The sequence below is a fragment of the Urocampus carinirostris genome, chromosome 2 (genome assembly GCF_059441175.1).
Source record: "Urocampus carinirostris isolate Australia breed hairy pipefish chromosome 2, RoL_Ucar_1.0, whole genome shotgun sequence".
NCBI classification, from domain to species: domain Eukaryota; kingdom Metazoa; phylum Chordata; class Actinopteri; order Syngnathiformes; family Syngnathidae; genus Urocampus; species Urocampus carinirostris.
In genome coordinates, this window is record NC_142350.1 from 21,081,451 (window position 1) to 21,094,722 (window position 13,272).

A 13,272-nucleotide genomic window follows, 5' to 3' on the forward strand; every position below is an offset into this window, starting at 1 on the left:
TTCAAAGCTTCAAAGGTAGCCGGATAGCTACCTGAAAAAAAACTGCACATTTTTTGCTTCTTCGCTTTATAAAAGTCATGAATTGTAATTCAATTGGTTGTATTTTCTGTAACAATAATCATTAAAAAGATTAATAAAAAAAATGTTTTTAATACTTTAATAGATTCTCAACTTATCTTAAATAATTGCTTGAAAATAATTGTCAATACTTTTTTAGATTTTTTTGGGCCATTAAGCCCACAAACCGGAAATTAATCATTTTTATTTCTAAAATAACAACTTATTATATTAATATATTTGTACCAGGTTATTTGTTAAAAATAGTGTTAAATACACTCAGTCAAGCAGTAAAATCACAATGACCGAGCACTGGTGAGCTATTTTCAGAACAGGTCCACGGGCACCTCAGCTGTCCTTAGGGGGCTCCCTGGCACCCACGGGCACCATGTTGGAGACCCCTTGTCCAAACATAAGTCATGCTGCCACCCAGTGGTCAAAACATAAATTACATCTACTGTTAACAAAAATTTAGGGGCAGAACAGTAATAGTTACGCGGAAAAGTAATTGCGTTCCTGGAACATATTCTATGTAACGGGTGTGCATGTGCGTTCAATCTCCAATTTGAAAGAAGGATGCCTTATCGAATTGGGGTTAAAAAAAAAAAAAAAAAGTTTTTGTTACGGCAGTACCATTAACAGTCTGCCGCCGGATACTTCACCGTCTTAATGATGTCATCAATCAGACATCGAGACTGTCGGTCCGTCCCTACTTATGTCAGTGTCTGCTTCAAAGTGCTCGTTTGGGAGTGCCTATACCTTTGGATATTGGACTTGAAACTTTTCATCATTCATGAGCAAGCTCAGAAAAGTGTTTTTTTGAATAAATTAGCAAGGAAGTACAAAAAAAATGTAAAGAGATGTCTGGCATCAGCTAATGCTAGTTTGGTTATCAGCTAATCTTGCTCAGTCTTTTGTTTGCTCTAAAGCAGTGCTTTTCAATTATTTTCTCTCTAAAAGCTGTGGCAGGTAATGTTTACGAGACATTATATATTGTGTGCAAGAAATGTTCGTGGTTTTTTTTTTCCAATTCAGTTTTTTGTCGAGTTGTTCTTAAATTTAATTGCGAAAGGCAATGAGAAAGTCTTAAAAAAATACCAAATTTATTTGCCTTAAGCTGTAGTAACCCTGTCGTCTCTTTGCCTGTCTCCGCAGCTGTGTTAAAAAATGTTTTTAGATGGCTGATTGAGGTTCTGCTACACTTTGTGTCTACACTTCAAACTCAATGCTTATGTACTTAATGCACTGCGTGGAGAGTAAATATAAATAAAACACTTAATGAGAATGCCACTGTGCCCTAGTGTAATGGAGGTGCAATTGCACTTCATTCTGGAAAAATTCACCGAAGTCAAACGCGCCCGCGCCCATTTCATGTTGCCTGATGCCACCCAAGGGGGCCTGCCCTATTATTTGAGAACCACTGCTCTAAGGCAAAGTTCTCAAACTCAATTTACCGGGGGGGCTGCTAGAGTTTAGGTCTGGGTGAGGTTGGACCATAACAGTTTTCTCCACAGAAAAAACTTCTCAAATAAATTTTACACAAAACTATTAAAAAAAAGAAAAAGAAAAAAAAATCTATAAGAAAATCGAAGGTTCTCAAAAAAAATGGGATGGTATTTGATTGCAAACAGAGGTACAAAGTGACAAACAAGGGTTGACAAAACCACAAAATGTGTCTCCATATCAAACTCGTGAGGGCAGCACTAACATTCATTCATATCAAGGCGAGCAACGGATTATCGTCTTGCTTATATATATATATATATATATATATATATATATATATATATATATATATATGCTCAGTAGCCTAGATGGTAGTGTGCCCGCTTTGAGACTGGGAGGTCGCTGGTTCGCGCCTCGACCGAGACATACCTAATTGGTATAATGGCGGCGCCCTCTGGCTGCGGCTGCATCGACTCGCTACAACGGGTCAGGTGTATCGACATTTCGTTCTGTGTACATTGTTACAAAGAATGACAATACAAAGGAAATTATTATTATTATTATATATATATATATATATATATATATATATATATATATATATATATATATATATATATATATATATATATATATATATATATATATATTTTTTTTTTTTTTAAGCATTTTTGAAGGGGCGTCGCTACTTGGCGGATTTTCACTTTTCGTGGGTGGTTTTGGTCCCCATTAACCGCGATAACCGAGGGATTACTGTACATACATTAATATATTTGCAAAATGTCCAGTAAAATTGAAAATATATTAAAAATAGAAAAATAGAAAAAAATAATACTTAAGTGCACTTTTAAAAACTGCAAAAAAAACAAAACTTTCTCAAGGTTATTCACATCATTATTACCACAGAAGACTTTACCCCCCACCCCATCCTTCTTTGGTGTCTCCTAAAAATAAAAGATGCCCTCTAACGCTTTGTCTCGAAATTAGATGAGTCTACCTGCTGGGCTTATTCCTTTAAATAAAACACTCTGCTCATAAATAATATATCAACTTTAATTACAGTTACTTCCTTTTAAGGTAAAGTTGACATCCTAAAAATGAACATTGACAGGTTTGGATTTATGTCTTGTAAGATTCCAAATCAACTCATTCGATGCCATAACACATAAGTATGTTTACAGAAGCATTGTCCTCGAGTGTCAATCCATAAAAGTATGTTTTTCTTGTTTTATTTAAAAAAAGAAATGGTTGAGTGTTTGTCGCTTCTCCTTTGTAAGTGTCAAGACACTGGGAATGATTTCAGTATGATAAATCACCATTAGATGATAGGAGTGGATTTGATCAGATTTAATTCCACACATTAAGGAAGTCCAACTTCCAAGTGTTGTTTCCTTGTATCAAGCAAATGAGTGTGTTTAAGCAACCCTGTATGGTGAATAGGTGTAGTGAAGAAGTCTGGTGAGAGTCACGAGATGCAGGCAAATAGTAAAAGGCAGTTATCACCTCAACATAGCTTATTGAATTATAAAAAAATATCTGGAATTGAATGAGTAAAACTTTAAGAGCTAAGACAGACAATATTTTCCAGCATTCCAGCAAATCTTCCAATCTTTCTTTACCAGCTTTAAAATCTCCACGCTGTCGCTTAAACGAAAAAAGATCAGCCATTAAGACCGCACCGATGAGTATTAAAACGGCGCCCTCGTATTAGAGATTTTCACGATAGGGACCACGAATCCTTGATTTGCAATCACCTCTGTGACCAGTTCACACCCAGGGAGCCGGTTTGTGGCCTTGGTGTTGCTGTGCAGCGCTTTGATTAAATAGAGTTCCCTGGTGGGAAGTAAAAGGGGGGGCGGTTCAAGGACCACCCACTGACCTCAGCGGCTTGATCCCCCCAATGAGATCGCGTGGACCTTGAGAAACAAACTCTGAGAATAATAAGTCTTTTTCGCTAGTGTTGAGAAATCCTTGAGATAAAGAAATCAGTTAGTAATTCCGAAACAAAGAGGATACAGCAATCGCTCGGTTATCGCGGTGTATAAGCATGTGGGACTCCCTGCAATAAGGAAAAAACACAAACTAGCTCCGCCCCGTCATAAAAGCCTCTAAGCATCAAACCCACCTTGAGATGACGTCCTTACCGACTGAACACATACAACTGTAACAAAATGACAACTATATATGTAAATTGGAGTACTTGTCCTTTGAGTGTGAGAAACCGATTTAGAGAGCAGCTGGCTAGCTGCACACTAGCATCAGGTATCCTCGGAATGAGCTAAGTCTCCGCAATGGTTAAAGTACAACTCTCCCGAATGTGGCGATTACCAACGAGTTGTAGCTCCAGGTCTTATGTTTCATGGTCAATGCGTCCTGGTTTTCTGAGATACAGGCTTGGCAAGGGTACATTTTGAAGAACGTTAAATAGCTTATCCGTAGTACAAACACGTTTTTTTTTTCAAGTTAAAGACAGGAGACAAATATTAAGAAGGATTCTGAATCAATCCTTGTGCCGTTGCCAATCCGGCACATTTCCCCAACCACCTGATCTCATGCAAATGGTGCGACCATCCATTCAGGTCGCCCTGATTGAGCTGCCAAAGTGCACGCATGCATAGTTTGTCACATGGAAATACTCTGTGACGTGCACACACACACAAACGCATACTATACATGTCTGTATGGATGTGTGGTTTGTGGCAAAGGCCAAGAGAGGAAGCATTCGTGGACGAGAGAAACAATCAATCAGGGCCAGTTGTGAAGAAGCCAAGAGACTGAGGATTGTAATGACGCTCTTGGAGGCGGCATATCATCTTTGAATGTGAAATTGTGAAATTGCTTTTTCTTTTTGGATTACACCTCTGAATGTGAGGTACAAAATAATGTTTACAAGTACAGTGGTATGTCCTTATTCGAAAACCTTTAAACTCAATAATTTTAGTATTTGAGTTTTATTTGCAACAACAATATTGCTCCGCGTCCGGAAAATGCAGGTCATGAAAAGTTCCGGATGCTACCACTAGAGACTGCTCGCAACCTCTTAACATTCGTGACGGCTCACCACCAGCAGCAGCCCGTCAGGTTTTCGCATGCAGAATACTATGGGCAAAAACATAACAAAATTGTGCTGTAAATATTTTTCTTGTGTTCACGTTAATTTAAAGTTACAGTAACCTAGGGCTGCAACTACTAATCCATAAACTTGATTAAAGTTGATTATTAAACGCATTAGCAACTAAATAGATCATTGATTTGTTTTATCATATGTACCACTGAGTACGTCAAATCAATGCAAGTAAGAGTGCGCACAATTCTGTTGTGATGCTGATAGTTGTAGTACCACTTTGGTCCGACAGAGGGCGCCAAGTCAATTTTGTCAATTGTTGAATCATCATGGACACAATTCGCATAAAAGTTTAGTGTTCGATTGTTTTATCATGAAACAAAGCTTCAAAGCAACCGAAAGTGCAGCAGAAGTACAAATAAAATATCAGAGAATAAGTAAATTTAAAAAAAATGAAAAAGAAAAATAATAATGATGACATGTTTAACTCTACACAAGAGGCATATTATATATATATTTTATCATATTCAATATTTCAAACCCCCCAAAAAACACATTTGTTGACAACATTTTTAAAAGTGTGTTTCAGTCAGTATGTTTTTTTTTTCGTGGATAAAAAATATCTCTGTGACTCCTTGCAATCTTCGTTTATATCTTTTTATTTTTCTTATTACTGCATTTTTATATGTTTAGTTACTATCTGAATGTTTTTTCAGTGATTGGTAAGATGCATTTTATAGCTATTTAGGGTTCACTTGAGTGCCTTTGGGGGGAAGGAAACAGGCAAATTAATTTTTGGTTATTTTGTTTTGTGAGAATTCCTTTTTTGCGCATTTTATGACAAAAATGGTTTGTCCATGGTGACCAAATATACTTTGAGTTATCGACAATTATCAACAAATCAGATTATGGATTCTTCAATGAAATGCATATCCCCTTGAAATGAGTCAACGTTTAAAAATTAATTAAATAAATATTTATTAGAATAAATCACCGCGATTAAAACATTCTCAACTTGTCTGACTTCAGGACCAACCATTCATCCCTAAGGAGAAGCTGCGACCCAAATTAAGAACAAAATTCCACTTCTCAAATTCATTCAAATAAATTCATCAAAAAAAAAAAAATTACAGGAAAACCAAAACGACTTCAAGTACTGTACATACTTGCATATAAGCCGTAAATGTATATAAGGGCCCCCTAAAACTGCTTTAAAATAGCCACATACTAAAAGAAATTCAATATTAATAAAGCATGTATCTAAACATCGATAATTATTTAATTATGTAGTTAATGAATTTTCCAAGTATAATAAAACTGGAGAGGTTCTCCTTTCAGTGCAAGTAAAACTGATTAAAAAGGTAGTATTTGCAAAAGGATAAAAACAATGTATTTATGATACATTAATGTGTTAGCTTTTAACTACAACAAGGGTGCTCCCTCACAAGTAGCTTTGCACTTGAAAAGGTTGGAGACTCATGTTCTAAACAGGGTTTGTATGAATATTGAAATGCTTGACTTTTAATGTTGTGTTTTCAAAGTTTGAAAAGTGCTTAAATTTTTGGCTAAAGGGCTTGTTAATGTTTCAAATTGTTGCCATGTTACTCAGCAGTCTGACTCTCTACACCACAACTTAAATGAAGAAGACAAAAAAGCCTGCACCGGTAGTTAAGTTTTTCCATTGCATTGTTTCTTCCCTCGTTATTAACGGCAGCATGCATTAGTATTTTTTCATGTACACCATCATCACCCCCTGGCGTTGTGGCTAAGAGGATTGGTGTCTCAGACCAAGATTCTGAGAGGCTGGTGTTTTCATGAATGACAGCTACAAAACGGAAAATACAAACAATCCACCCACAGTATGCTGCAAAGTGTGTAAAAAAGAGACACAATGCTTCAAAATTGGAGAGTCAGTTCTTTACAGTCATAGGAAATGAGAATCATGCAGGTGACAAGCCTAACTATGAGTCTCCACTCACATGCCACACCTAAACAGCACTATAAAATGATGAAATGTGCAAGGATAATCATATTTTCTGCACCATAAGGGGCACCGAAATATAAGGTGCAGCCCCCCAAAATAGGCGTTTGTCATATATTTTCCATACATAAGGCATCGGACTGTTTGACGCATGAGAAGCAAATAAGTGTCTTAGACACGTAGTCACGGTGTCTTTACGATGTCACCGGTCACTTAAGTATGTCATGTCATGCCACATATCATTGGAAAGTGCAAACTCTCAGGATTTAAGATATGCTGACCAATTTTAAAATGTACTTATCGATCAGTACGAAACAATATACCCGAAGAATATACAGCTGTAGTAGTACAAAGTCGTCTTGCAGCCATCACATTTCATGATAATACGCAACCATGGTTATCTTACATCTGTGAGTGTAGTTAATCCAACAGTCTAAAATATTTACATACTCCAAAACATGTGATGATGCAGAGAAAAAAAAAGAAAATAAATTAGCGGAAAAGCATCTTTGCATTGGGGGACGTTGCTTGTTCCAAGCTGTCTGTTTAGACTCATAACTCCCATCTACAAATAAACAGACTAGTTTAAAATAAAAACTTTTTCTGGCCATCTGCAAACTTTGTCTTATTCCGCTTTAGCCTATACAAGCCTGTATATGCTAAAAAGGACCCGCCTCCTTTACCTCCGAATAACCGATACTAACTGATTCAAATGATGATTGACACAATGGCTGGGATACGAAAATGCATATATATATATATATATATATATATATATATATATATATATATATATATATATATATATATATATATATATATATATACACATATCCCAGCATGCATCGCGCATTACTTCTTTTCTGACAAAATCGAGTGGGCGGCTATTTACCATAGTTGTGTGATGTGTTGCGACTCTAATGATCCATATGTAAGGCGCATGGTCAGCTTTTGAAAATAGTAAAGGCTTTTCGGTGCGCCTTATGTTGGGTAATCAATTCCGGACATTTAATTTAAGCCATGTAAACAAATCTGCCTTTCGGTCACCCCACTCGAGGGGTATGACCAGCGTGGATAAATAGATAAAAAAATATGGTTGCGTTTCTCAGCGGTGAATTTCTTCTTTTGATGGCCATTGAGAAATTGAAAAAAATGTGTAAAAACCCTCATGCAAACAAATGTATTTTTTTTGCTGTGTCATGAAAACGGATTTAACTACAATATATTATTACAACACCCCTATTGAAAATACTTACGATTTGCATAGTCAAAGACGTGTCTCTCCTTTTGTTTCTTTCGCCGAGCGCCTGTTTCACTCACCGTGCGCCAACCGAACAAACTAATTAAGAAACAAACGCGGCTTCAAACCAAGCAGAAAATTACCTCCCGAGTCGGCACAGGACAAACCAAGGACGGAGCGAGCCACGCTTCTTGATTGTCACCGTATACGCTGCCTAAATGAAGCTTTATTTGCTGCGTTAACGACCAGCGCGTGTCGTTTTCGGGCCGGCTTATTATGTCATACGGCTGCCAATTAAAACCCGGGAATTACTGCGTGTTAACTGTGAGTTATAAAACAAATTCAGCCACTGATACTGTCTATTCATCCATTTTCTTTTACACCCGTCTCTATTAGGGTTGCGTTCTATGACATTTCAATTCTAGATGACTTTGGGCAAAATATATTTCAGTCGTTACTATTTCATAGCACGCACAATATGTACTGTATATTTCGCACTATAAGGTGCACCAGAATATAGGGCAAAAATGAGTCTTTTGTGGTGAGTTTTTCATTTATATGGCACACCGGGCTTTGAGACCAATCTCGCACCTATTCTGGGAAACATACACAGCAGGCACAGAGTTGTGACAGACCCCGGCCCTCGATCATGGCGGGGACTTTAAACCCCTGCATCAAGGTGGCACGAAAAGTATTGCATACTCGACTGCTAAGATTTGGTTTGCAAGTGTAGCCGGACCGTGCTGGAGCCGAAGGTGGCCAGGCTGCGGCCAGGGCTGGACTAAAGGTGGGACTGAGGCGGCTGTCGCACGATGATTGGGTTCGAAACGGGTACGGACCAACCCAGGCGTCGAGGCCACTCGTGATCCCTCTGCCGTCAAATGGGCGGGAACGGGACAAATTTAAGACCTTTTCAATGCCTTAATTTGCGGTCATCAATTTTAAGACTTTTTCAAGTTACGAAGACCTTGGGGAACCCTAATACAATATTATGCGATTTTGGTCAGCCACATTTTTTAACATATCAATCTTTGCATTATTATCTACCATAAGTGTAGTTATGCCCGAAGTTTTATTTCCATGCGCCTTATCCATTTAGTGACCTAGTATCATACAGGCAAACTGGAATATTTTGGATTCCTCTGGTTGAGATTGATTTGCTCCAGTCAAACTTGTTCCTTCATCCAACTATCCTTTGCTAGCAACCTTTATAAAAGGTTTGTCCGCCTCTGTATGTGTCAAATATTGCCTGTGATTTGACGGTAGCCGCACGTGGACTCTTGTTAAAGCAATGCCTCAGAGTTAATCCATTGTGGGAGGTTGCTGCCACATTGTGGGTGTTTTAGAGAACTACCCCGATTAAATTTCATTGAAAGCATATTTTTCAAAGAACTGTTTGAATTTTACTCTTTTAGCCCAACAATCATATAAATTGCGTTGTCAAATGGGGGCCCTGCGGCCCACATGGTAATAAGAGGGTTAACCATTTATTGACCAGGTATCATACAAGCTGCCTGGAATTTATTTGGTATATTGGCCATGATCGAGTCAGAACAATTGATATAAGTGATTACATTTGGCCATTTTTTTAGAACTACCTAAGCTTTAAATATCTGGCAATATCTACCCAAACTATGGGTAGAGTAATTTGTATATGTTCAACATTTCCAGCAGCTCCCGTGTTATTTTCGATTGTTCTCGATTGTTCTCAGCTCAGGGATGCTGCTGGAAATGTGAATTTCCCTTTGGGGATGAACAAAGTATCTATCTATCTATCTATCTAATTCAGAATCTGATTCGGTGGTTACCAATTTGGCCAGCAGGTAGTGCTAACCGGCTTCCCACATTAAATAATATGACATAACCTCTTATTGTCTCCAGCATTTATCATAAAGGAAGTAATACTCTAAACATATTTTATTTAACTAGGAATTATCTATTTTTAATTTATTTGATATTGATAATGATTGGTCACTCCAGAACGAAAACATTATAGACACACAAATAAATAATGCATGTGTTTATACTAACAAACTACATTTATTCACATGACAAGGGAAATTGAATCACACAAAAGAATAAATGTACTTTGTTGACACAAGCCATTGCAGTCTTAGAAAAGTGGAATAAGGAATGAAATTGAGGAGCAATAATGAAGTTATTGATCCATTTAAACCAGAAATTATTTCATCGATTGTGAGAAGTGACATATTATTTGCCCCTGCACCAAAAAATAAACTGGTGTGAAATATTTTTTGGTTTACCTGAGCAGAAGGAGTCTCGGCCTTCTGTAGAAACAGGAATCAGCCCGTGCTGGAAATATGAACTTTTCCGCACTATAGGGCGCACCGGGTTATAGGGCGCACCCACAAAAAATAGTTTTTGGTCCTATATCTTCCATAGATAAGGCGCACCGGATTATAAGGCGCTACAATGGGAACGTCGACAAAACTGTCAGATGATTCAGTCAAACTGATTACCCCCTTAACATTCCCAAAGCTTGCAAAGAAGCAAATACGTGTCGTAGACACGTGCGGATGCGGTGTCCGTACGATGTCACTTAAATGCGTCATTTCAAATATCATTCGGAAGGTTAAAGTCTTGGAATTCAAGAAATGCCAACCATTCCTTAGTGTCTATTTTCTTTTTCGCTCGCAACTTTACTGTGCATATGACAAACACTTGGAACTGAGTTTAATTCACTCAACTCATCACAGCAACATCAAGATAATTCTAAAACAAGATACCGGGAAAATATAAAGCCGCATAACTCACCTAAGTTCTCACGTTCAATAATGATACGCAATCATGGTCTTCTTACAACCGTGAGTGTAGTAAATCCAGGAGAGTAAAATATTTACAAATACAGACTAATGAAACATGTTTCTTTATGGCATAGTTAAGCAAGCTTGCTATTCAGTCATCTTTTTCGGCCAATTGCAGGGTTTGTTTTGGCCCTCTAAGCGTATCCGAGGCTCAGAATAACTTCAGCCAATAGCGATCGATTTAACGGATGATTGACACATCTTTTTCGGCCAATTGCAGGGTTTGTTCTGGCCCTCTAGCGTATCCAAGGCTCCGAATAACTTCAGCCAATAGCGATCGATTTAACGGATGATTGACACATCTTTTTCGGCCAATTGCAGGGTTTGTTTTGGCCCTCTAGCCAATCCGAGGCTCCAAATAACTTTAGCCAATAGCGATCGATTCAAATGATGATAGACACATTGGTTAGCCAATGAAACGCCGGTATATAAATCCCAGCATACACCGCGAACGACTTCGCCTTCGGGGGAAAATCGAGTCGGCGGCTGTTGCGTAAGTTGCGAGACCTTGCGAATTTAATATTGAGCCATATATAAGGCGCACTGTATTATAAGGCGCATGGTCAGCTTTTGAAAAAAAATAAGACTTTTAGGTGCGCCTTATAGTGCAGAAAATACGGTAAATATAAAGAAACAATTCTGAGTCTTGTTTTCTGAGTTGTCCCTATATTGTTCACTATTTTTCATCACCAGGCGAGACCCACCTCACACATGGCCATCAGTAACCCACTTCAACACCCCTTTGACAATCAAAACTATTAAAATAATGTTTAAAGGATTATTTTTTAATGTATGTGTTATCGGTAAGAGATAACAAATAAATGCATTACTTATTATGCCTCAGCAGTGTCATTTCTTGACTTTGATTGGTCCGTTGCCACAGGTGGATTCCTGTGTGATACCAATGTGGGACGCTGTGGGTGTTTGATTGAATTTGATTATTTTTTTATATCACAGAAAAGCCCATCTTCTCTTCTTCCTGTATTTGTTTGAATTTTCTCTTTAGCCCAATGGTCGCGGAGTTAAGGTAATTTAAAAAGCGGGGGTCCCGGGGCCCCAATGGTACGAAGAGGGTTGACTTTCATTGGATGTGGTTTTGTAAAGGTCTTAAAAAATCCTGGGGGAACCCCCTTGTATGCAGTATAATAACGTCACGTATACAGTATGAGGAAAACATTTGGATTTTTTTGTTTTGTTTATTTCTGTGCGGTACCCAGTGACCAACTGTCAATAAGGCCCCGAGATGAAACCAGTACTTCGAACTACTTCCTTAATATTCCTCAGATAATTGGTCTGAAAGTCGTTTTCTCATGAATTAATATTGCAGCTCGAACTAATACCTTGGTGTTCTGCACCTGATAGAAACCAATTTGGTGGGTCCTTTCAGAGAGACCGTATCAATAACTAGCACCGGGAAACATTCAGCAGAAAAACAATATGAGAATATCCCATTGTTCTGTTTTCACAGTTAAAACGTGCGGCAGTAACCTTCAGGGACCGTCCGGGACCTTCACCTCCCCCAACTTCCCCATTCAGTATGAGAGCAACGCGCAGTGCGTTTGGATTATCACGGCATCCAACCCCAACAAGGTACTTTGATTTCATTCTACTGTTTAACCTTGTTTTGAGCTGCACATCTTTAACGCAGTGGCGTCTTACCACATTGTTTTAAACTTGTGTCACTTTGAGGAGGATTTACACTAATCATGATTTAATGCTCTTTTTAGAGGAGGATTTATGGTTGTTTTATTTTAACCTGCATAACTGGAAAGATTTGTGGTAGTCTTTTGGAGGATTTATGGCCCTAGATTTATTTTCATAGATTGGTTGTTCCTGAGCACCTTAGCCATAAAAAATTGTTCTAACAATACACAAACAGAGGTGTGGGGTTCTACAATAAGCCCTACAATTGCTACAAACTAGTGTGGTTTGTTTTCTTTCTTTTTTTTAAATTGCAGCAAGATAAGACATGGCACTACAGGATGAACACATATTAAAGATTTAAAAGAGAAAATTGGGACATAAGAATGTAAAGATAAAACGAGAAAGATATTTATAAGGCAGCGCTTTTTTGAGTGTGATTTTCTTTCGTAACTCTAGTGCTATTAAAATGAGTGCAATAACTTTTTGCAGCAACACAATTCCCAAATAAGTCCATATTGAAGGCATGAATGGCTTTCCTATCTGCTGCTGTGCTACAAAAGGCAGTATGCCAGAATGATCTCTCTCCACCTTGGCTTTGTAGAATAACGACAGCAGCTTCTGTTCCAGGTTCTTCTTCCTGAGCACCCTCAGAAAGTTGGCAGACCAAATGCCTAGTTTTTGCTGTGGTTTTTATTTTTAACTACTGTTGTTTCTCTGAACTTTAATTCTATTTCAACATGGACGTTTTGATGATTTTACCTCAGTCTTACTCTTAGAAACTAAATTTTGGAAAATTAACTCTTGTGTCTTATTTGAACCTGTGTTTTTCCAGATGAGTCCATGCATCTTAGATTTATTACTTATTTATTCATTTGTTGAAGTTTTTTCTTGTTTTACCTTTTCGGAGATTATTTAGCAGTCTTATTTTGGTTTCCCGCCTAACTATACATTTTCTTTACAATTTATTCTTGCCTCCCCAAACATTTTCTAGTGTTGATTCACTTTGTAGCTCGAT

General features: G+C 37.8%; 1 protein-coding gene across 2 annotated transcripts in view; it reads left to right on the forward strand.

The window, feature by feature from the left end:
- csmd3b (CUB and Sushi multiple domains 3b) overlaps nt 1-13,272 on the forward strand; it is a 493,867-nt gene that overhangs the window by 317,232 nt on the left and 163,363 nt on the right. For both annotated transcript variants that reach the window (XM_088329348.1, XM_088329349.1), the window contains exon 10: nt 12,082-12,203. In XM_088329348.1, the coding sequence (XP_088185474.1) occupies nt 12,082-12,203 (122 nt within the window). The remainder of the gene's footprint in view (nt 1-12,081; nt 12,204-13,272) is intronic.